At 47.8% G+C, this 25,039-nt stretch overlaps 1 protein-coding gene across 3 annotated transcripts in view; it reads right to left on the bottom strand.

Moving 5' to 3' along the window:
- The window catches only part of LOXHD1 (lipoxygenase homology PLAT domains 1), a gene marked incomplete at both ends in the record, with an annotated part of 140,518 nt that overhangs the window by 49,201 nt on the left and 66,278 nt on the right, over positions 1–25,039 (bottom strand). For 2 of the 3 annotated variants that reach the window (XM_080920392.1, XM_080920393.1), the window contains 11 exons: positions 2,405–2,569; positions 3,768–3,896; positions 5,438–5,542; positions 6,522–6,688; positions 11,627–11,760; positions 13,223–13,377; positions 13,806–14,280; positions 16,867–17,027; positions 18,475–18,667; positions 21,309–21,505; positions 23,191–23,267. In XM_080920392.1, coding sequence (XP_080776518.1) covers positions 2,405–2,569; positions 3,768–3,896; positions 5,438–5,542; positions 6,522–6,688; positions 11,627–11,760; positions 13,223–13,377; positions 13,806–14,280; positions 16,867–17,027; positions 18,475–18,667; positions 21,309–21,505; positions 23,191–23,267 — 1,958 coding nt within the window. The remainder of the gene's footprint in view (positions 1–2,404; positions 2,570–3,767; positions 3,897–5,437; positions 5,543–6,521; positions 6,689–11,626; positions 11,761–13,222; positions 13,378–13,805; positions 14,281–16,866; positions 17,028–18,474; positions 18,668–21,308; positions 21,506–23,190; positions 23,268–25,039) is intronic. The other variant, XM_080920394.1, reaches the window with a different exon arrangement.

Raw genomic sequence — 25,039 nt, 5'->3', positions numbered from 1 at the left:
GTGTCTGTTTGGGCTGAGGATCTCTACAGGAGCTCTTGGAGGGACTGACTTATAGAGATTCTTAAGTTCCTCTTCAGATTGTCTGTGGGGTGGGTCTAATTTACACCTTACAGTATGGTTTGAAGCTGTTCATCTAAAACAAGTGCCAACTACAGGGTAAGATTCATTAGCAGATTATGAAAGGTGAGTGAGCGGTCAGCAGTATTCTGAACAGAAAAAAACCATTGCGTACCACACGGAGGGAGGTGACTTTGGCATATGTTTGGCATATGCGTATATGAATAAATATACTCATAATGGATTGCTAGACAGACAGAGAGAGAGAGAGAGAGAGAGAGAGAGAGAGAGAGAGAGAGAGAGAGAGAGAATATGAATACAGACTGGGAAGAGGTCTCAGTAAAATGCAGGCAAGGATGGGGATCTGAATTCAGATCCCCAGAACATAAAAAGCTAGACACTGTGCCACATGTCTGTAACACCAACATTGGGGGATAGGACAGAGATGGGTGGACTCCTAAAATTAATGAGAGCTTCCGGTTCAGTGAGAGAGACCCTATCTTGAAAAACAAGAGGTACAAAGCAATTGAGGAGACACCCAACGTTGTCTAACCTTAACATGAATATGTACACACACCTACACTATCAAGCACATACGTCATGACGTACATACATAATATATCACACAGATTACCAAAGAACAGAAGGAGAGAAGGGAGGAGAAGAGGAAGAAGAAAGTTAAAACCCCAAAGGAGTCCACAAACAAATATACTTATTTTATGTTCTTGGATCTCAAAGGGAGCCGTTAATTTTAGGAGCTGCCTGCTCTTAGGGGATTCCAACCTTCTCCAAATGAGGAAAGGATTTCTTGAAGAAGTATGGAGACATCCATGCCTGGGGTGGCACCGGTCTCACCCACTGGGAACTTGTTGTGGTCAGTACCCTGGACAGCACCACAATCCTTTCCCCCTCCCCCAACCCCTCCCCAAGAGCCAATGGAGTGATACTGTGCCCATTCGGTCTGAGTCCAGAGCTACAAAGTACTTCTGGGATGAACTGGAGGAGGTTACCTCTGCCTGCCCACCAGCCACAGGGTGAGGTGGTTTATTGACACATTCCCATACCCCTAACTGAAATAGCTGTTTTCTACTGTCCCTGGGAATGTGGCTTCTTACTGTCCCAGAGCTCCTTGGCTATGGGTCCTCTCCTCCTAGAGACTCTCCAGAAGTAGGTCTGATCCAATCCCTCCCTCCTTGCTTCCTCTTAGGGCTTTTCCGTTCTTTTCCCACCCCACACCCCCTTTCCAAAAGCAGATGCGAGTCTAAGATTCACCCGCTGTAGGTTGTTAGAAGGCCATCCATTGTTGCCTACAAGGGTCCTGGAACCAGTTCCCAAAGATACAGGGAGACACCACGTGCTCAGTCAGACTATGCAGAATCTCAAACGGGTGAGATACAAAGTGTGGCCTGTTTAGGTGCAGGAAGGGGGATGGGTGCTCCTGCACCCAGGGCCCAGTGGTTCCTCCTGTCGGTGCCGAGTGTTGGTTCAATCTGACTTGTACTTTGGGCAGCTCTTGAAGCAAGGGCTAGGTTTAAGCCTTGACTAGAGGGACGATCACTTTAGTTCAGGTGTTGGACCAGAAAATATACTAGCAACCTGTCGGTTCCAACCTTGACTGATTCTGAGCTGCTCAGGAAAAAAAAAATTTAGTAGCATTCACTATTTAGCTAGAAAAATAAATTGACTGTTCTGTGTGGGTTTCAGATCTCACCAAATTCTGACAGATTTTTCACAGTTTGGCTGATTTCAGTTTGGGTGTTAGCTCCTAGTACGGACTTACACTAGTGGGGATTTACACTAGTGAAGGCTTACACGCACATGAACATCAGGTGTGAACATTTTCATGATGGGGAATCACCCACCTTCCCTCTGATTTGTCCAGGGGAAGGAATATTTACCCTCAAGTTCTCCCCTGACCTCTACCAGAGAAAATCTCAGAGTAGGGATTTCTCTGGCTTAGTAGGCAGTAGAGACAATGGTGACAGGGTGGGTGGGTCATCGTTCCTTGTTTAAACTACTGGTTTGGTATTAGTTACTCTGCATCACTCTCTTTCTATAGATGAGAAAACTGAGTCCCAGAGAGGCCAGGCTATGTGTTGTCATCAGCAAGTGCTGTATAGAGTTTGGAATAAATTCAATATTCTTCTTTTTTGGGTCCAGGGTTAAGCCCACAGTAATCTCTCACCCCCCAGAGCTCAGGACATTTGAAGAAGGAACAAGAGAGCCAAACAGAATCTTAGAGGTGGATTTGGCACCATTTCAACTGTGGAAGAAGATCTGGGGCTGAGTTAGGATCACAGGTTATGGAGTCCCCCAGGAGGACCAGCCTTTCCTTGAGGGTTCCTACATGGTGTGTAAAGCCGCGTCTGAAGCTCCGCGTGGAAGAGGTCCCTGACGATGCTTCCGTCGTCTTCATTCTTTGCCAACCAGCGGCCGCAGGGAAAGGTCATGCACTTCCCAAGAGATGGGGCATCCACCTCTACCCAGTCTACAAACCAGCCTGGGGCCTTGCCTGTAGATAGACAGGGAGCGGGGGAGGGGGAGGGAGGGGGAGGGAGAGGGAGAAAGGAGGAGGGAGAGAGAGAGGGAGGGAGAGAGAGAGAGGGAGAGAGAGGGAGGGAGGGAGGGAGGGAGGGAGGGAGAGAGAGAGAGAGAGAGAGAGAGAGAGAGAGAGAGAGAGAGAGAGAGCATTAAGAGTGTGTGCAGATATGGCTTCCTGGGGATGAGCTCAAAAACTCCCAATTCCCTTTCGTCCTTGAGCTCCCAGAGCTCCACCAGTCTTGCAGCACCCTTTGCTGATAGTGTTGTCAAGACAACATTTATTAAGATGTGCACATGGCTAAAACTGCATCCCACTCCAGACTGAACCAGCACCGGCAGAAGAACAGCGGCAGAAGGTGGCTCCTGCCTTTGTTGGTCTTAGAGAAGCACTGAGAGGAGGTAACAGAAGGGAGGCAAGTCTGAGCAAGAGAGGAAAGGATACTGTGGACTGGACCAAGCTCCAGACAAGGAGCTCAGAGATGCTCGGGTCCAAGGAGACGTTCTCATCCCGTTGTGCCTTGGAGATGATGCTCACAGCTCCCTGGCTCTATTTGTGATGGATAAAAGCCGAGGCAGCAAACATTCAGTTAAGGAAAGGGAATGAAGACCAGGAAGAGACCCTTGTCCTACAGTCCCAGTGATAAATGGAGTTGTGGGGAATAGCAAAGAGTCCTTACTTTACTGTGGACAAAAATATGGACACCTTTGTCTGGTTGTTTTGTCAGTGGGTTCCATGAAGGTATGGCTGGCTCATTAGTTCCTAAAATAGGATCCCTAAGCTAGCAATTGTGTATACCCAAGGGACTTGAAAGATAGGCACATTCTCAGAACCCCTGAATGAGAGACACTGGGGGTGGGGACCTAGAAGTCATGTTCTAATATCCCCTCCCACTCTGAATGGCATCAATGCACCATCAGGTTAGAGACTAATTGATCTCTTTCAGATGCACATTAAAATTACTGAGGTTGAGTTCTGGAGAAAAGCTTCCAAAATCATTTGTATGCAGGTCCCAGAGAAGATCAACAACCCTGGAATCTGCAGCAGCGAGGGCTCCACTGGGCAAGTGAGATTCAGAAGCTGTGTTGTTACGAAAGGCATGGAGCCCACAAGTGACTGTTCTACGGGCTCTCTGGTTCTAATAGGGAATAGAAGGGAAGGGAAACCAGACCTGTGTTGTCATGGCCGATCCTAACTTTCCAAAGATCTCCCAGATCCAGCGTCTCCACAGTGAAGATTTCAATGCTGTCCCTTTCAAATTTGTCACTGTTGGTTTTGGAGGACTTCAGGAGGGTTATTCCTGCCAACCAGAGAATTCCATCATGACCGACTTGCTCTGAGACTGGCCCTACCTGCTCTCACCCCCCTCCCTTTTCTGTCTAATAATGACCAACCTTCTGAGCTCCCATTGAACCATCAAAGGTGCTGTGCCTCCCAGTGTGTGTGTGTGTGTGTGTGTGTGTGTGTGTGTGTGTGTGTGTGTGGTATGTGTATGAGGTGTGTATGCAAGTATGTGTGGGTGGTGTGTGTGTATGTATGTGTATGGTATGTGGTGTGGTATGTATGAGGTTCATGTGTATGCAGTATATGTGGTGTGTGTGTAGGTGTTGTGTGTTGTACATATGTGTGTAGTGTATATGTTGTGTATATAGGTGTAGTGTGTAAGTGTGTCATATATGTATTGTAGTATATGCATGTATGTGTGCTTATGTGTGTGTATGATATGTGATGCATATGTGTGATATGTGTGTAGGAGTGGTGCATATGTATGTGTAGTGTATGCAGTGTGTATGTGTGCAGGTCTGCTTGTTCTTTTATTGATCTTTTAAAAACTCCTTCATGTATGCTTGTAATCCCTAGTCTTCATCTAAAGAAAAGCTTCCTCCATGTTCATCTAGGAGACATCAGGGTTTACAGCTAGTGTGAGTTCTTCTTCTACAACTTTACAGTCCTGTGTCAGGACAGAGGCCTGAATGGGGCTCTGATGTTGAGTGTTCAACAGCAGGAGTAAGAACAGAAAGCAGGGGGAGGTAAGAGCAGTGGTCAGAGCCCCTCACTTCCCTTGAGCATGATGCAGGAACTATTGAACAAATCCATCAATTATCAGATGTAACCCAATCCATTCATTGTACACCATTTGCTTTATTTAACCTACTAATAGTGACAATTGCTGTTGATTAAGTGCCACTTTGACCTCCAAATTTTAAGTATTCTGTGTATAAAACTCAGAGCCCTGTAAGACACATAAAGCTTTATCTCTGTCTTACAAATGGGAAAACTAAGGCACAGAATGATTGAGCGACGTGCTCCCGATGACACGGCCTAGAACGGAAACTTGAACCAGTCAGCCAAGCTGCAGAGACATACGCTTTGCCTTAACACACCTCACAGCCAGGGATGGGGTTCATTCGTTCCTCAGTGGCTCTTGGAAGAGGGCTTCAAGCTAATCATGAAGATCGCTTGAAGGATTGTTTTCTCTGCAGACTCTGCCATAGTGGCTGGGAGACGATTGGGTGGAAGGTGACAACACCAAACTGAAGGTGTCACCTTCCCTGAGGTCCTGTGCAGCTGCTGGAGCAAGCCTGGCGTGCTCTGAAGACTTTACCATAGGGACCCTGGAACCCCAGGGGTGAGCTTTATTGACCTTGAAAGAGATCAATAATCTTCCAAGAGATTACTGGGGTAGTTAGGACAAGGACAACAGGAGCAGGCTGCCTACAGAGGAACCGCCTCGGTCTCATGGGGCCTAGTACTGTGTTCCTCAGTGAGCAGTGTGAAAGAGAGTCTAAAGAAACAGAGGAGCCTTCTGCTAAGCCCATCAGCATGCTTCTTCTTTCTTACCATTGTTGTCTTGGGTGCCAAAAAGCGTGATGAAGACATTAGCATCCGTGCCTGCATTCTTCTTGTCCCCCGTCTTTATGGTCACTGAAAATGTGGTTGACTTATCTGCCAGGAGGAGAAGACAGAGTGGGGAGCTGTAGCTCGCCTGGGGGATCCCAGAAGAGGGAGGACAGGCTACTTGATCCTACCACTGTGGCCCTGTCACTCCAGGTCCTCCCCTGTAACAGTTCTATACCCGTGAGCCCCGAGGTTCAAACATGTCTGTTCACATGGTGAGTTCTGCACATTGCTTTCCCTGGAGTGCTGTTAGCTTGAGAAACTCCTCAACGGACAAAGCAGGTCCCTTCCCTGCTTCCTACAGAAAGCCCCCTGGTCAACAGAGGTGACATATGGACGAGGAAACATGAGGTGGCTGGGTGACAGAAGCCTACAGCCAGGCGCTCTGCTCAGACCTCTCCAGGCTGAGTCGGGGTTCAGGGGATGGAGATAGCCATCATGGGCCTCTTGCCAGATATTGCTATTTTTTCCCCTCAGAAATATGCCTCAGGAGCCTAAAAGCGTACCTGGAGAGAGGGCAAAAAATAAGTCAGAATTAGCTCAATCGTTCTGTTAGTGAATAGCACAATTCATAGCTGTGCACCTCTTTATTCTAAGCCATATACTAGGGATACAGGAGCACGCCCCACTTCACCCCCAACCTCTACAGTCTCCCCATGAAGGGAGGAGAGGCCAGGGCAGCTACAGTATTTAGGAGGAGGTACCCAGAGCCCATAAGTAGGAAGAGGGAGAGTTCAGAGGAAGGTAAGGAAAAGGGTGAAGTAAGGAGAAGGAGGAGGAAGAGGAAGAGGAGGAAGGGAAGGGAAAGGGAAGAGGAAGGGGAAGGGAAGAGGAAGGTGAAGGGAAGAGGAAGGGGAAGGGAAGAGGAAGGGGAAGGGAAGAGGAAGGGAAAGGGAAGAGGAAGGGGAATGGAAGAGGAAGTGGAGGAGGAAAGAGAGGAGGACGGGAAGGGGAAGAAGAAGCAAGGAAGAAGAGGAGGAGGAAGGGAGATGAGATAATGGAGAGAATCATCTCTTATATAAGAAACCTTTTTGTTCCAGAGCCAGGTTGTCGAGGGGGTTATTGTCACTCTGTCCCCCACCCTCCTCATCCTCGCTAGGCAGCACGTAGGACTCGTCCACTGGTAGCAGCTCCCGGGATAGCTGGCCGTCATCCTCCTCAACTGCTAGCCAGCGCTGGCATGGGAAATAGTACCTGTAGGGGCAGGGTAAGGAAGATTGCGGTATCTCTTTAATATATCTGGTATGAGAACGGGAACTGTCTGAGAATGAGGCCCCCCAAGCCTGCGACTCTCTTACCTGTGCCCTCAACCGCATTGCGCCCCCCATCCTGCCTGGTTGAGGAATTATACCCACGTGTCGATAAATACTAAACCAGAGACACTCAGTCTCAGCTGGGTGGAAAAATATAGAAGGAGGAACATATGAGAGCGGCATCTCACCCTTCTTGGGCAGTCTGAGTCCAGTGCTGCCATGCATGGAGTCTGGGTTTGATGGCATAAACCAGGTGTGCTTATGGGAGACAAAGAGTGTGTCTAGAGAGCAGAATGTGACATCCCAGCCATCAGGGGAGAAGACGTCTATGAAGACTTCCTCATGGAAAAGCGGTACCCAGCATAAGGTGGAGGGGGCCGGAGAGGAAGGTGGACCAGGATAGGGTAGATGGGTTACTAAGGACCCACCTCTACAGTTCAACTCTCTAGCTTGAACAAATTCTTTCCTAGGATCACTAGATTTAGTCAATAGAGGGCCAGAACTCCCCAGTCCCACTTGAATTTTTACAATGATTTGTGTTTTTGTGTGAATCCCCTCTGACATTTGGAACAGGCTCGTGTGGCTAAGGATATGCTCTCTGTAGGGATTTGCTAATTCAGCCACGGTTGCTCTTGCTCTTGCTTTTCCCTTCCTTCTCTTTCTTTTTCCTCAGCTATGCCCATGGAGGCTGTACTCCAGCATCTAAGCTCCAAGGGTCTGAGAGAGCTGGGGCCTTTGTTCGCCATCTGCATCTCTGCTCCTTGCCCTGATGTGAAAATGCCATTTATAAACTAATCCGGCTCCGTAGGTAGGCAGTATCCTGGCCAGTGTCTTCTTGCTGTCCAAGTCCTCAGCACCTCTAAATGTCAGTGAAGCTGGCCGGGGGTGTGGCATCAGCCCCACACTCAGACAGGCAACGGAGGCTGTTTTATACCGATAGACTGGAAGGGCAAGAGGCGCTGCACTGTGGCGACTCAGAGTAGACAGCCATGAAAGCGGTCCTTCCGAGGGAAATGTGCATTGCTACGCTTCTTACGTTGTGAGTCAGCAGGTTAGACTTTAACTCAGCCGAATGGCTGCAGTTTTAAATTATGGGAAAGAGAGGTAGGGTGAGGTGGATTTGGGCAGGGATAATGAGGGCCACCGAGGCTACAGGCTCCTGTTGTGAATGGCAGCACAGAGGAGGGAGTGGCTCCATTGTCCCTGAGACACCTGCAGCAGGATTCTGAAGCCACTGCAGTCTCACAGTTGTGACACCAGCCAGCACGAATCTCCTGGAACGTGCTCCCAGCAGGCAGAAGCAGATTGGAGCTGGAGCTAGGCCAGGGTGTATGTTTAGCCCTCTTCCTCCGGGGCCAGTGCATGGAAGTCCAGGAGGACTGGGTCTAGTGACCCTTCCATCCTCCCACAGGAGAAATTACATCCTGCTCAAACAGGTCCCTGGACCCAGGAGACGTAACAGGCAGGAACTTGTAAGGAATAAAGGAGAGGCAGACCACACAGCTCAGGCCAGGGTGGGGCAGGAAAGAGCCCCAGGCTGAGTGGGCAGATGGTTCACGTGGAATCAAAGCTGGAACCAGTTTAACACACACACACACACACACACACACACACACACACACACACGCCTTACTTGAAAGTAAAAATTGAGAAGATTGCACAGTCAAGCATTAACTGTGTATAGCTAGCAAGGGTTGATAGCACTAAATAATAGCACCTGTAATCCCTGCTACTAGAGAGGCTGAGGTGGAAAGATCGGAAGTTTAAGGCCAGCCTACATAGTGAAATTCTGCTTCAAGTTAAAAGCGAAAAGAAGTCTCAATATACAGCTTGATGTACAATGAATGTCCCAAATAAATAAGGAAATTAATATAGATTTTTTTTCTTTCTCTCTCTCTCTCTCTCCTCTCTCTCTCTCTCTCTCTCTCTCTCTCTCTCTCTCTCTCTCTCTCTTCCTTTCTTTCTTTCTTTATTGCTGCTGCTGGCAATAGTCCCAGTCTGGAGCTCAGAAATCTGAAGCTGGCGATCTCTAGGCCCAGCTGTCCTCTAGATACTGAGAAGCCACCGAAATAACCACAATGAGGAGGTCGTTTCTTACATGTGCCACTGTGGGAAAATGATAATGACTAAATAGATCATATAAAAAGAGATCCAGAGGCAAGAACACAGAGGACAGGCCAGGAGTCCATGAGGCCTGGACAGCTAGGCAGAGACCTAAACACAGGAAGGTGGAGCTCTGGGAGGAGATGCCAAGAAGAGAGGACCTTTAATGAAAAGGCTCCTGGGAGGCCTCTTTTTGTTTGGTTCAAGAAATAACAAGAACTGAGTAAAATGGAGGTGGGGGCAGGGTAGTCTGGGGCTAGACTCCAGAGCTAGGAGAGGAGATGGAAAGACTATGTAAGGTATGTAGGACATGTTGTATCCATGGTGTGAAAGACAGGAGCCTCTGTAGGTTTTGGAGCAGAGGCCTGAAGAATTCTGGCGAGTCAGGAGGTTGTGACCAGAGAGGGATGTAGTGTGAAGGCTCACCACAGGCTCAGACTCATGCTCTTCTGAGCCAAGAGTGTTTTGCTAGCAGACTGGGTATGGGTGTGAGACAGAGAGGGGTCCAGGAGAACCAGCTGGGAGGGAGGTTGCTACCAGACAGGAGAGGAAAGAGGTTATGTTCTCTAACCCCCTGAATACTGGGCATCATAGCCCCTCTACTCTTCTGGAAAGGCTGGAGTGCACAGGGAAGACCCTGGGGTCCCTCTAGAATAGCTGGGAATCTCTAGGAGATCTGTTCTGATTCTGTCTTCTGAACTTGTGTGAATTTCTCTGTGTTCTCCAAGATTAAGCTGTGCTCAGCATTGGCGTGAAGGCTGTTGAAGCCAGCTCATTAGTGAAGAGGACTTCTTATTAATGAAGCACAAACCAGTGACACACAGAAAGAAAAGGACAGGCAGGATAAAGAGATGAGGAAGGAAAGGGAGGGCAAAGAAAGGACCAGGGAGAGGACATCCTTCGCAAGAACAGCAGAAGCGCACACTGCCCGGACAGAGACTTAACCAGAACCTGTTGCCCTTTAGCAGAGAAAATTGTTGCAAATCATTGAGATGCACAAAGGAACAGGTGGACAAGAGATGGAATGTACCCAGGGGTGGCACTTTAATTTCTAAATATGCAGTTCCCCACATACTCATTTAAAGGCAGAATAATTAAGCACTCAAGAGTAGTTTTTTTTTAATCACTTAATGTCTTGATTTGAAATAAAGGTAAGAATAGTTAATATTTTTAAAGGGCCACAAAATTGGACAAGTGCTGACAGATATTCAAATAGATTACAATGCTACAGTAATTTTTAAACTGTTGGGCTGGACCAGAAATGTCAAATCAACAGACGAGATTAGTTATCAGGACCGAGACAGAGGGGAAGCTGGGTGCTGGTCCCTTCCAGCCTGTTCCTCTCAGCAGTGATCTGGCCCTGCCCAGCTGAAAAGCCTCTGTCCTGCAGGGACATCTTGGTAAGCAGGGTGGAGTCTCCGAGCCAGTTTGTTAGAAGGGAAACGACAGCCATAAAGAGGTGACCTAGCCTGAGTTTGGCAGAAAATCCATCCAGGTCAGGATCCTGTAGTCTCATGGCAGGATTGTTTTTTTTTTTTTTTTTGGCAACCAGAATACAAAGCAATCTGTGAGGTGAGCTTTAGGCCCTCTTGAAATGACCAGGTAGGGTCTAGGGGGGAAAAGAATGAGTCATCTCTGTGCTGTGTGGAGCTGAGCACAAAAGGATTTGGTCCAAGACCCAACGAGCTGTAGGTCAAGAAAGCTATTCAACAAATATTTATTCATTAAGTGCTTACTAAATCTCATATACCACCAGACCCTTGGTAGTTCGGATGCCACTCCAGAGCTAGCTTTCCTCTACGCCACTGAACGCCACATGGAGAGGCTCCTCATCCAAGAGGCAGTGTGACCTAGCAATAGGGATACACCACAGCTCACATCAGCTGTCTAGATGACTGGTCTGGCTCTGATACCAGCTGGTTCTAGGGCAAGTGCCCCTTCATCTATGGGGAAGACCAAACACCCCCTTCCCAGGCTAGGTCAGAGGGTGGTTCTGAGTCTCCAAGAGGTACCAGTCCAGCCCACCACCCACTTATATACATCAAGTTAACCAGAGATTTGCATCTGTAAGCCAGGCATGAAACTCAAATTTCAGCGTCCACAAATGACATTTGATTAGCACACAGCTCTGTTCCTCATTTCAGAGTCATTCAAAGCTTATGTTTCTGCTGCTTTTTTGAAAAAACAAAAACAAAATGGGGTCTCATTATGTAGCTCAGGCTGGTCTGGAACTCACCATGTAGACCAGGCTGGCCTTGAACTCACTGACATCCCAAGTGCTGAGATTAATGTATGCATCAGGACATTCACCTAAAGCTATATTTGCACTTTCCTAGTAGGTTGCCTTCTACAGAGACCAAATGCTGTTCAGAACCAGAATAGTTTTCCACAAGGCTCTTTGAGAAAACTTTTCTGATCTCTGACCCTCAGAACATTAAAACTGGGTACTCTAAGTTGACTTTTCCGTGGAGAGCTGTAGTTGGAATGAGATGCTGAAGTGGGTGTTCTAGAAGAGTCTTATCTGACAGGACAAGAACTTCTGGGAGGGAGAGAAGAGATGCAAGGCTCCCCCAGAGTCCTTTATGGTCAAACTCATTCTGGCCTCGGCCAACCCATCCCCACCCCCAGACATCACCACCTCTGTCCAGGACTACTTCAGCACCAAGCATGAGCTCCAACTCTTCCTCCCATCAACCCCACTCAATGACCTCCAACTCTTCCTCCCATCAACCCCACTCAATGACCTCCAACTCTTCCTCCCATCAACCCCACTCACGTGGTCTCATTATTCACATCGGTAATGTCTACTCTGTCCAGGAACCAGCCTGGCCTATTGCCCGTGTTATCATGACGAATCCGAATCTTGGTAAGAGCTCCCAGGTCAATGGCATAGATGGTGAAGGTATCTGTCTAGGAATGGAGAAATTATGGCTCAGGGGGGAAACACACATTCTTGTCTTCAGCGCTGGTCTCTCAAGCACCCAAAGGAAGACAATAAAACTTGGAGAATGCAGCTCCTTAGTCTGGTGTTAGCACTGTACTGCTTTTTGAGCTCTGTGTGTAGCTTAGGTTGGTCTTGAACTTGTCATCCTTCTGCCTCTACTTCCCAAGTGCTAAGATTACCGATGTGCGCTACCTATCTCTGCCTCCTAATTGTTGGAATTAAAGGTCTGTACCACCCCACACTGGGTTTCACATTTGTGATGAATGCGCATGTGTGAGGAGTCGAGGAGACCCTATTCTAAGTGCACATGTGCGTGCGGTCTCCTTCAACCCTGAGTTCGTGTGGAATGCCTGCCTTGAACAGTTCTAAGCAAATGCAAGCAGGCTGGCCCGGCTCCTCCCTCAGGTGGAGGATGAGTGGAGTGTGAGACATGCACAAGTCTGGGGGTACGTTGGAGGAAGAAGACAGAGCACATGCCCAGTGTGTGAATGGGGCCTCTAGATATACTGAGCAAAATCTCTTCATTCTGAAAGACTTTAAATAAACCAGCAGAAAACTTGCAGAAACAGATATAACCATGGATGCTGCCCCTACATGCAGTATTAGCTGGATTACTCCGTTCTCCCCCCACCTTCTTTGTTTTTGTTTGTTTGTTTCTGGATAAGCTTAAAGTATGTGGTAGATACTGTGATCCTTCACCTCTAAATAGTTCACTGTGGATACCTAATAAAGACATGCTCATTCAGCATCATGCAGAGACCAAGCTTGTTAATCGTTCAAGGCATGTTGAGAATCTTGCTGCCCCCGGCACACAGATAAACCATACTTGCCTACCCAGATTTAATCATACCTGTCCACCAGACCACCCCAAATTGTCATCCCCCCTTTTTTGTGACACTATATAGTCTCACTATATAGTCAAGGCTGGCCTCAGACTCGGGGGCTAGAGGAATGGCTCAGCAGTTAAGAACATTTGCCCGTCTCCTAGAAGACTAAAGTTGGTTGTCAGCCCTCACACGATCTTTAACAGTGTCTATAACTCCAGCCCCGGAGTTATAAAGTTATAAAGTCCTCTTCTGACCTCTGTGGGGACTGAACACACATGGTGTACAGACATACACACAAATATAAAGAAAAACATTTTTAAACCCTCTCAGCTCACTTAGTTTTTAAATACAGTGGTCTCTGGATGATCCTAAGGACCAGTCAGCCTATGGGATTACCTTGCAGGAATCTGCTTGCAGTTTTAACGGTACTCTCTGATAAGCACTGGTGCTTACAGAAAGGTAGCCGCAGCTGGACCTCACCAGATTGAAGGCAACACCTTATTAGACACACAGCAGACATGATGCTGGCTGAGACAGCTGCAGACAAAATGCCCCATATCTGGCTCTCACCCACCCAAGAGCCAGTGAGCTCCCACTCTACCTGGCCCTGCTCGAACTTGTTGGACTTGTCTGATTTCTTCAGGGGCCTCTCCCCCGTGTCCCCATATTCCTCACCATAGATGGTCAGGTAGACGTTGGCATCAGTGCCAGCCTTGGGCACATTCCCTGTGATCACCTGGACCTCGTAGGTATTGGCTGGAGACACAGAAAAATGCAACATTCAGAACACAAGAGCAAAGAGATAAAACTGTGTGGTCCACGCCCTTGGATCCAGGTAGGTTCTGGAAGCCAGAAGCTTCTAAGGCTATTCCACACCAGCTTACCCTCCTCCCACCCGAGACTTGTCTTTGCCAGGAAACCAAGAGCCCACAGGCCTCCCGCCCTACCTCCACATTAGGCTACAAGGTGTGTGAGAGTCCTTCCCAAAGCCAATGATTTTTCCCTTAAGAGGCACAGGTCAGGACTGTGCTTATCTCCAAACATGGGGTCAACGGTCACTTTCTGGATGCAGGTCAGAAGAGCTACTTATGAACCATAGTCTCTACCTAAGGGACATTAAGTCACCCGGCCCCACCCCCGTCCCTTTAGGGGGAAATATGGCCCCTTGTTTGTTTCTGGCTTACGCTCAGGACCAGGCTGACCAGCTGGAACCAATTCCACGACAAGTTCATTGTCCTCCTTGCCCCGGGCCAGCCAGCGGTTAGCGACGAACTTATACTGCACAATCACCTCCTGCATCCCTGGTCCAAACTCCTCCTCTTCCTCCTCCTCCTCTGTCTCCTCCTCTTCTTCCTCCTCGGATGAGGACTCTTCTGAGGAGGACTCTTCTTCCTCATCACCCTCCTCCTCCTCGTCGCTGCCTTTCTTCTTCTTCTTCTTCTTTCTCTGCAGCTTAGCCTTCAGCCTTTCCTTCTTCAGCAGCTGCCGCAGCTTCTCCTTCTCCTTCTTCTTCCGGGCCTCCTCCTCCGGGGTCAGGTTCTCCTCCTGTACCACCAGGTGCCGCAGCCACACTGTGTCCACAAACCAGCTGGGCCCAAAGCCCTCGCCTGTGTGTCCCAGTCGGATCTTGTAGATCTCACCCACGTCTACCGCCTCCAGCTGTGCAAAGTGCAGGGCAGCAGCTGACATGGCTCTTGCCATCCCCGCCCCCACGCAGCCAGTGCTGAGCTGCAGTGGTGCAAGGTCTCCCACTATGCCCGGCTCATCCCCAAGCTTAAGGAAAACACTTCTTTCTAACTCTAGTGGAGTCAACCTTCATACTTAGTCTTTCCCCTGTACTCTTGCTTTTGTATCTTCGCTCACAGCTCCCTTGCTGTGCCGGGCCACTGTTATTGCCTTCTTACCCCCACCTCCGACTTGCTCACAGTTCAAGTCTCATTAAGAGACTTAAGAACACACAGACAGAGCCTGACAGTGGTGGCGCATGCCTTAAATCCCAGCACTCGGGAGGCAGAGGCAGGCAGATCTCTGTGAGTTCGAGGCCAGCCTGGTCTACAAAGTGAATTCCTTGACATCTAGGGTTACGTTAAGGGACCCTGTCTTGAAAAAAGCAAACAAAAAACAAACAACCAACCAAACAAAAGTCAGACAGTATCTTCCTGTGTTCTCTTTGTAAAGTGTTCACTATTAGGAAGATACCATTTTGGCAATAAGTAAAGAAATACGTTTCTTTCTTTTCTTTCCTTTCTTTCTTTCTTTCTTTCTTTTTTGTAACAAATAAGCAAAATCTCCACCCATTTCCTCAGAGGTCTCCACCCTTCCTAGTCACCTGGGTTTACCAGACCCTTGAGCTCCAAAGGGCCCAGGACTTAGCTGGCTCTGGTCCTACCCTGCCATCCTGGGGCTCTAGAGCTGTGTTGTGGTTTGAATACTAAAGACCCTAAGGGGCTGCTGTTCTGAACCCCCAGGCTGCAGCTGGTGGCACTGTCTTGTGAGTCACTAGCCCTGGACCTCAGGTTTTATATCCTGGCCTAGTTCCCTGCCCTCTCTACTTTGCCTCTGAAGACACCATGTGGCCAGCTGCTCCGCTCTTCTGCCTGGCTCCAATGGACACTACCATTCTTAAAACATGAACTGAGATAAACCTGTTTGTCCCTACGCTGGTTTCTTTTTCAAGTATGTTGTCATGAGAAAATGAGCTATGAGTTCCCCTTAAGGACAGAGGCCATCATTGTCTTCCCACAGGCCTGGTGCACGGTGGCTCATCTTCAACCTCGTGGTGTCATGGTATCATGAGTCCCACATCCTCTGGAAGAGGGGACTGAGACTCAGACTTTGTGGGAGGCCTAACCTGAAGTCCTTTCTGTCTGGCTCTCCTGAGCACCTTCAGAGTTCAGTCCCACCAGTTATCACACCTGAGTACCAAGTACCTGAGCTCCAGGGCTGTCCTCTAGTTACTCAGGGTCCTATACTTTCGTTCCAGACCTAGGTGAGAACAAAGCTCTCCCGACTCGGTATTCAGGAAACCATAATGGAGCTAACCTGCCTTCATAAGAAAACTATCAAGCAAGATGGTGCCTAGGGCTCAGGTGAAGCAGAATTTCTCTTTCTTTGTTGCTTAGGGGATAGGAACTGTGCGCCCTTCAGTTGCATTTCCGTGACTGCTCCCAGCTTCCCAGGTGCACGTCTGACGCTGACTCCTTTATTGCTATGGGGACTGTGATGCCAGGCAGGCAGTAATTACAAAGCTGGGTTATACTGATGAGAAAGCTGACAAGGTCCTGAAAGGTTGGCTACATCGGCTTGGGCCAGTAGTGTATGAGGACACACGACCCAATGAAGGCCCTGTACCTGTAATGTTCCAGATATTTGTGACCCTGGCTGGGCCCCAAGTTGGCTAGCACCTTTCCTGGGTACCACAAAAGGCTCTTCACTAAATACTTATGGAACAAAAACACACATGAAATACCCAGCAAGAGCATGCTTCCTCTGAAGATGCACACGTATGTTCTTGTACACATATATACATATATACATACTTTCATGTCCAGCATAAACTTAATGGCCTCTGCATCTTCCTCCCTTAACTACAATGCACTCACATTTACATCTTTCTTCCTTCTAGCCAAAGACGGAGGAAGCCCAAGGACATTAAAAAACACATTAGCAAACTCTGCCACCTCTCAGGGGCCTGCCTGAGAAATATAGACTTATCTCTAACCTGGGTAAGTTCAGCATCAGAGCCACAGACAAGGAATAAACAGAGACCCAGTCCTGGCGCCATCACTGGTGGGATAAGAAGTCACTGCGGACCCGACAGTGTATTGCAACCACTGACTGAACCTCCAAGAGAAAGCTACCTCAGAGAACACTCCCCACTTCCAAAGACTGATTGGCTGGCTTGGGGTGTGGATGGGACAGGACTTTCCCTTAGAGATTACCGGGTAATTCAGTGTGAGACAGGGGACTTCTAGTCATTTCAGGCCCCAAAATTCAGGTCCAAGAAAGACGTTATCATTCAAGGGCACATGGTAGAGCATGCAGCCATCTGTGCTTGCTCTCTTCCAGTTCAACTCTATAGTCTGCTCACTGCTTCCAAAAATCCCTCAGGAGCACAAGGCCGCTTTAGTTCCATCTATTTTCCAGGAGGCATCTCCCAGCTACAGGGAGGTGACCTATTGTCTAGCAGACGTGTCCTGCCACCTTAGTGACTGTGGGCACCCACACTGCCTACCTCCCACACACCTGGAATGTGTCCTTGGACCCCCGGTCAAACACTTTGGATCGGCTGGAGAGGAAGAGCACTTCAGTCTTGCCTTCTTCCCCGTAGATCTGCACGTAGACTCGGGAGGTGGTGCCGGCACCACCCACATCTCCTGTCCAAATCTCAATCTCGTAGTGGACCACTAGAGGACATGGGAGAAATGGGGTGGTTAGTGATAACAAGAAGGATAGCAGGGATCCTCTTATCTGACCTTCTCAACACAATGAACCAGTGTTTTGCAGATGGACAAGCTTAGGCTTAGAGGAGTTGAGTAGGCTGTGAAAATGGCAAACCTTGTGATCTGGCTGTTATGTCTAGACATTCATTACAGCAATGTATCCTTGGAGACCAGGAATGAGGGGCTCCGTGTACCAGCTGGTACTCTCTAGTGTCTGCCTGCATACTAGAGTTTGAAGGTTTATTCCCTCTGTATTGAAATTTGATTGCTATGGTAAGATATAGAGGTGTTAAGAAGTGATCCTGCCATGAAGGCTTAGCCATTCTGTCTGAGGCTGAGGGTGTTCCTGTTTTTTTCTGTCCTATCTGCTGTGTTAAAATGCATCCAGAAGGCTCTCACCAGATGCCAGAACATTGGGACTGAATTTCTCAGGGCATATAACTTACAAGCCAATTAGCTTGTGTTCATTTTATATTATATAGTCTATAATACTAAACACACCATTGTATTAAACTCATAGCACATTGTAGCAACAAAAAATAAATTAATTAAATTATAAAACTACTGGTCCTTGGCATATACCACAGGGCAGGAAGAAACAAAGGCTGCATTTGCTTTTCTTCATTTAATAAAGAATGAGAGGCTGGAGTGATAGTGTTGTTTAAGTTGAAGCATCTTTCAGACTACACCAACACATGCTGTGTGTAGAGAAAGCTGTAAGTGGTAGAAACATGCTATTGGTAGATAACAATAGAGGGTCCTTGCAGATAGAGTAGGTATGTCTCCTTGAAAGACTGTGGCACCATGTTATCTAGTGATGTGACTACTCTAATACAATATCAGGATTTCTTTGTGTGTGTGTGTGTATGTGTGTGTGTCTGTCTGTCTGTGTGTCTGTATGTGTATCTGTGTATGCTTGTGTGCATGTCTATGTGTGTGTTTGTCCGTGAGTGTATTGTGTGTGGGGTGCATTTGTGTATTATATGTGTATGTGTGTGTTTGTGTGTATGTCTCTCTGTGCGCCTTCCTATGAATGTGTGTTTCTCTGTGTATGCATGCCTCTGTGTGTGCCTGTTTGTGAGTGTGTGTATGTCTATGTGTGTTTATGTGTGTGTGTTTGTGTGTATGTCTTTGTGTGGGTGCTTGTTTGTGAGTGTGTCTATGTGTGTGCATCTATGTGTGTTAGTGTGTGTGTTTGTGTGCATGTGTCTGTGAGTGTGTGTGTGTACATGGAGTATCATCCTCTGCCAATCTCCAGTCTCCTTTCCCCACTACAAGGAGACAAGAGCCAATCACCACAAGGCCCCTCTTCCTTCCTCCAACCCCTCCTTCCTCTGATTCTGTCATCCCCCTCCCCCATTAGACAGGAAACCATTCTCAGTGCTGAGGCCCCATCCAGCCTCTTGCATACATTTCTGGATCTCCACCACCTCGCTGGGGTAAAGCTCCACCTGCAGACGCCCGTCAGCCTGGTTCTTATCCAGCCACCGGTTAGCAGGGAAGGTGTACTGTTTGCCTTGGCGGGGCACACGGATCTGGACGCTGCCCAGGAACCAGCCTGCATGCATGCCTGTGCTGTCATGCCCAATCACCAGCCTGTTGATCTGGAAGGAAACTCCAGGAAGGGTGTGTGAACAGCAGTCTGCAGAAATACCCAAGCCTCCACCTCGGTCTCTCCAAGTATTGGTGCAACAATCTCCCCACAGATGGGAGAAGAGAAAGCCGTGACCCAGCCCATTTTGGTGATCAGGAACCTGGGGGCCTGCCTACCCAGGTGGTCTTTTCCTGCCCTGAGGCACCATCTCCTCCCCTCTAATCTAACTCACTTTCAAGGTCAGAGGCAGAAGCAAACAGCGGACAGAGTTGGCAAGGACTTCGGGATCTGTTACGTACTTAAAGTGAGATTGAGGTCTCGGGAGCAGGGAAGTGTCTGTTTGCCTAGCAACAGTTGCTGCTTTACTTTGGCTTGATGTGAAGCAAGCCAACATTGTGCACATTTCTGCGTCTGTTCTTTGTTATTCCCATCCTACAGGGTAACAGGGTTTGCTCTGAACACGGTGACTCTATCTAATCCTTCTCTTACTCTTGGACCCATGGGACATGGTTCTCTGTCCATTAGCAATCTATAGGCACTTGCTTTGCTATTTGACACAGCAGCATCTTTGCCTGTAGGCAGCAGGAATGAGAGCACACGTGGTCCATCGGCATCCTTATATGGAGTTGATTTCTCAGGGTTTGAACTGCTTTCATTTTGTGGAAATGTTGTACAAAGGGTAATTTTAACATTAAAAGGGATTAGCAGATGGCCTCCGGGAACCCTTCCAGCCTTGAGTTTTTCTCAGTAACGCTTTAGAGGGTGACACTAACCTTGTCTGGTACCCACGGTCCACATTTAGAAAATTGTCCACTCAAGCCCTGGTTCCTGCTTTCCCACATATTAAGTGCCTCTCTACAGCTGTTGACGAAACACGGAGACAGCTGAGTGTGTGGAGCTCAAGGCCCCGAAATTGCTAGGAGAAAACCTGCTAAATTCATAAGCCCCAAGAGCCCTCAAATGCCTGCCCAGGCACAGAGGACAGTGCCATTGTTTCCCTGGGACTGTCAGAGTTCCAGGACGAGGAAGAATAAATACAAGAGCAGGTGTCTGTTGGCTCACATGAATGGAGGCTCCCTAAGGTCAGGGACTGTCAGTTACACATCACCTTGGACTGGGGGAATACTGAGCCCTGGTAACAAGCATGCGGGTATTATAACATGCCCAATGCTGATAATAATTCCCCCATTGTTCTGATTGAGAATGCTGGTGAGAAAGGTAAATGATTTGCATGTAGTGAGTCAGTGGAAAGACTAGCCCCCCCACCCCCAAGTTCTTGGCCACACTATTCAATGAGGGAGTTTCACCAACATGAGGACAAGTCTCCACAGCTTTCTTCCCTCATGTGCCTAGAAATCCTTCAGTCAGGGAAACATTTATGGATTCAGCTTAGAAGGTAAATACATTGGAAGTTTATTACCCTCGAGGGGTAAATGACTGTCACAAGGTCGTGCCCTAGAGTGCAGGTTGGTGAGAGAAGAGAGTGCCAGAGCACCAGAAAGGGAGAAGCACACAGGAGAGGAGGCACAGAGACGATGAGGTTGCAAAAGGAGCCCACCCCAGGACACATGACGCTTGGAGATTGGCAGGTGCGACACAATCCTCTGTCAGACCACGTTGAAGGTGTCCCTAGTGCCCCAAATCTTTCATTTAAGCCTGTTTCTCCAGGTGACATCAAGAAAGAGTGTCACGTGGTCCAAATTCTGATCAGGTTATTTCTTGACTGGGTGTCAACTTTGGCCTATAAAGACTTAAACAAGACACTAGCAGGGTTTAAGTGACTCAAGGCCACGTTCCTAGGCTGACCCTCAGCCCTTTACCTGAGAGAACCCAAATGCTGTCAGAACAATGACTAACGCTTCCAGTCTGGCTGAGCTTCCCACCGAGCTCCTGGCTCTGGGATCTGGGAGAGCAGAGACCTAACTCTGACAGGTGCCAATTAGCAAACACAGACGTGTTTCCCATCATGCAACCTTCTCTTTAGCTCTTGCCACTACTCTAAATGCTGTTAGGCTCCTGTAGACCATCCTTCTACTCTCTGCCCACCCCCTCCAAACCCCTGTAAACCTCCGTGCAACTCAGTCGAGTGCAGCTCCCCCTGGCCTCTTTCCTTCTTTGCAGTAGTTTATCGTTTCTCCAGTTAGTGGCCAATGAGCTCAGATCACCTAGAGCCGGGCCACATGGAACCTTGAGAGACAAAGACGCTCAAGTCCCATTCCTCAGGGCAGAATCCCTCAGGGGTGCTCATGAAGTATGCACTTGTGAACACAGTTCAGAGGCACGCTCAAATCTGGAACTGAGAAACATCTGTATTCCTTCTTTTGGTCCTTTCTTCTCTCTTTTCCCTCCCTCAATCCAGTGTCCCCTCCTCTTGTATTTATGCTCCATCTATACTAATCCTGGCATGTAGGTAAAAATGTTGGGTGTGGGGAGGTAAAGTTACTAAAAATGTGTATTAGAGTCCCAACGAGGTCCCAGAAGCACAACTACTGTTCATGTTCCTGTAGCTGCTCTGGCCATGGGGGAGATGGAAAACCTCACTAGCAACCCCCAAGTGTGCAGCTCTTTTCCTTCCAAATGGGCTCACTGCAAGCACATCTGTGGACACATATGGGTCAATGTAGGAAGATGGTTCTAGAATGGACACTTACAGTCCCAATGTTCAGGGTTTCCAGAGTAAACTCATCTACTCGGCCACGTTCAAAGTAGTCTTTGAGGTTGTTGTCAGAGACAAGAAGAACTTGTTTGATGGTGTCAGATTTCTCTCCATAGAGTTTGATGTACACCCGAGAATCTGTGCTGGCCCCGGAGACATCCCCAGTCTTCACACTGATGTGGTATCGGAAATCTGAACGTGCCAACGCAGAGATGGGGGACGTTAGTGCAGGTTGTACATGGAGCAAGGCTTTGGAAAAGAGGGGGCAGTCATCAGCCAGAAAATGCCTAGGCTAGGAGTCGGGACCCTGGAGTCTGGAACCTGGGTCTTGTAACTGGGAGGAGAGGTTCCCTTTATCTCTGTGAAGCCCCCTCATCTATAAAACTAGGCCCCTCCTCTTCCTGTTCTGTGAGAGATGGATGTGCTGAAGGAGGAAAGTAAACTTTACACAGGAGCACACCCATTTTCAGAGACATAGAGTATCTCCAGAAATCCCCTGGTCCAGCTTCTGAAGGGTGAGAAACCAGTGCCAAAGGCAATGGAGTTTTGCAATTTGACCATGTTGGGTGTGCAATTTATGGCATTACTGCAGTGATCTCATCCAAGCCTTGCAAACAACGAGCGCAAAGCTCTGAAGGACAGGTGTTTGATACCAGATGGTGACAATGATGTCATCCAGGAGTTAAGCCTTGCTAGGTATTTAAAGCTACCCCCTTCCCTAATAGGACACCACGTGATGTCCCATTTTATCTTCCAGAAATCTCTGCACCATCCTGTGTGCAAGGGTAAAGAGCACCAGAGGAAGGCCCATCACTCAATGCTTCTTTAGAGTCTTCCCACCAGGATAAAGGGTCTGGAGCAAATGAGCTGAGACCCTGCAGCAGACATGGCCCTGACAAATCAGCTCCACCAGGGACATCCCCAGACACTGGGAGAAGCTAATCCCTTTACTGTTGAAGGATGGAACAGGAACCAGACTTCTTCCCTTTGCCTCTTTCCATGTTAACCTTTCTAAGGCTGTGGCTAGGAGAACAGAAGGGTTGGGGCTCTGTCTCCATGGTGAGATAAGAGCCTGCTACAAGGGGAAGAACAGCCATCTACGCTAGATATCCTCTGGGAACTGAACCCAGCTCCATTAGCAACCATAGGTGTGAGTGTTCTAGTCATGACATGACCTCTTAGCATAAGCATAGGTGAACTCTCTCTTGAGCTCCTCCCCAGATTTTAGGCTCTGTGGTGTTGAGCCCAGACTCTGGGTATTCTAGTTCCAACGGTGTGATGTGATTTTTAGTAAAAAAGTAAGCATCTAGGTTTCTAGACCTTGTTTTCCCTCTGTGACAAATGGACAGCCTCATCTCTGCCTTCTCTTGGTTTATTGCAGGGCTCAAATGAGCTACACCCTGGAAACATGAAGAGCTGCATTGTTGGGATTCTTGGGGGTATGTTTCTTTTACATTTTATCTAAAGCTGATGCTCAAACCATGGCATCTGAACACAGATCGCCAGTAAGAAACCTCCAGGGATCCAGGACAATGTTCAGCATTTAAAAGGCCTCATTCAACACTCCCTTCAAAACGCATTATCTGCCCCAAAGCAGGGGTCTCTGTGCTTGGTGCCATCAGCCGGTGTTATCTTACTACTCTGATGACCTAAATGCATTCAGGGCCTAACACCATGTCACCCTTGAACTGTATGTTCAAGCACAGACATTTGAGAAGTTTCCAGACTACCAATGCCTCGTTTCTCCACCACCCAGTGCTGGTTTATGAACTAGAGTGAAGACATATCTTCTCTAAAGATCTGGGTCCTGTTCAACTAAGAAAAGGCAACTGTCATGCCCAGAGGACACCCATCACCTGGCCCTTAGGACAACTCACTCTTGAGCGTGGCATTGCTGTCACTAGGTAGCAACTCTCGGACCAGCTGTCCGTCATCCTTGTCCTTGTCCAGCCACCTTGAGAGGAAGAAGATGGGAGTTGAGTTTTTTGAGTGGAACAGGCAGACACTCCAACCATCTTATCTCTCATGCAGGGTTTCCAGGAAGGCCTGGAGCTTTGAGTTCTGCAGAAGAAAGTGGGTCTCTGAGATTTCCTAGCAAAGTATTGTAACACAAATGAGGAGAGAGAGAGAGAGAGAGAGAGAGAGAGAGAGAGAGAGAGAGAGAGAGAGAGAGACAGAGAGACACAGAGAGACAGACACGGAGAGAGAGAGACAGAGAGAGACAGAGAGAGACAGACACACACACACACACACACACACACACACACAGAGAGAGAGAGAGAGAGAGAGAGAGAGAGAGAGAGACAGAGAGAGAGAGAGAGAAACATCCTGGCGGAAAAACATATCCTGCCTGGGATGGAAGTTGGGAGTTGGTGAAAGGCCCATGTAGACAGAATGCAGCAAGTGAGAGACAGAATTGCTAGCAAATGAGAATGAAAAAGAACAGCCACAAGATCAGGATGAAAGGTTACTGTTGTCAGATACATCTCCAGGTCAATCATGTATGTGGCACTGTGACAAAGGTTCTCTATGGGAGAAAGCAGAAATTGAGGCCATTAGGATAACATAGCTCAGGCTACTGAAAGCTTAGAATATGACCAAGAAGAAAGGATAGACTGAATGAGGCACTGAGGTCAGAGTTGAAGCAAGTATGTGCTAAAAGTATTAAGAGAGGAGGACTTGTGGGGAGGAAGTTGAACTGAAATCTTCAAAAACAGGTAAGGTATGACTTCGGGAAAGCCAGGTCTGAGGTCTCAGGGCCCAGTTGATTTCCATGCCTTATCAACATGTCATAGTAAGCTGTGGTTCCAGTACTCTGTTGGCATCCCCTAGAGAAAGGAATGGGAAATATCTACCTGCGAGATAACCTTTCCCTTAGAACACCAAGGCCAAACTTGAGAAATGAACTTACTGTACAAACAGGACTTGTATACAACCCATAGGTAAGCTTGTCTTTAGCCAGTGCAGAGCATGGTTCTGTAGATCTGGCTCCTTAAGCTGTGGAACATGAACTGGATGTGGGAACTGTGAAAACTCAGGACACAGAAGAGGCTCTGATACGCAACAGCCCGACTTAGTTAAGGAAAAGGGGTAACAAATCCAAGGTGGCCGTTCTTGCCTGTGCTGTGTGGAGTGACTTCCCAATAGCTGAGGCTCTGAGCCTACAGCATGCTTCTGTATGTGTTTGGGCACATGTCACCACATGTAAAAACACATGGAACAACACTAGTGCAACCTGAAGCTTGTTGGCCCTGATTTGAGAGCATTGCATGTTATGATTTACAGTGTTTTAATTGTACATACAATTTTTTTTTCTGTTCTTATAGAAATATAAGAACACCACAAAGACCTTCAATATTTTCCTATTATCATTTCTAAGTAAAATGCTGAATTAGTATATATTTGAATATTGCATTGGAATGTTTAATTTTTATGATTGTTGTTTGAGTTTCTGACTTGAGTTTGACTTAAGGATTATTAAATAAATGTTGGCTTGGGTTCAAACAGAATTTCCAACAACTTCTGAAATAAACCTAAGCATTCTTCTGCTATTTTGCTCTATCCATCTGTGCAAGGCAGGCGTATCAACCTTGACAGTTAGAAAATCAAGATATTGATCAGTTCTTAAAATATCAAAGGTACTCCAAATGCTGTAGAATCAAATATTCAGACAATATTCAACTTTTCCTGTAAAAATCAACAAACATATCCACCTCGTTATAAATT

The sequence above is a fragment of the Micromys minutus genome, assembly GCF_963924665.1.
Source record: "Micromys minutus genome assembly, chromosome: 8".
NCBI classification, from domain to species: domain Eukaryota; kingdom Metazoa; phylum Chordata; class Mammalia; order Rodentia; family Muridae; genus Micromys; species Micromys minutus.
The sequence above is the reverse complement of the archived record's forward strand: the minus strand, read 5'-3'. Positions and strand labels throughout refer to the sequence as shown.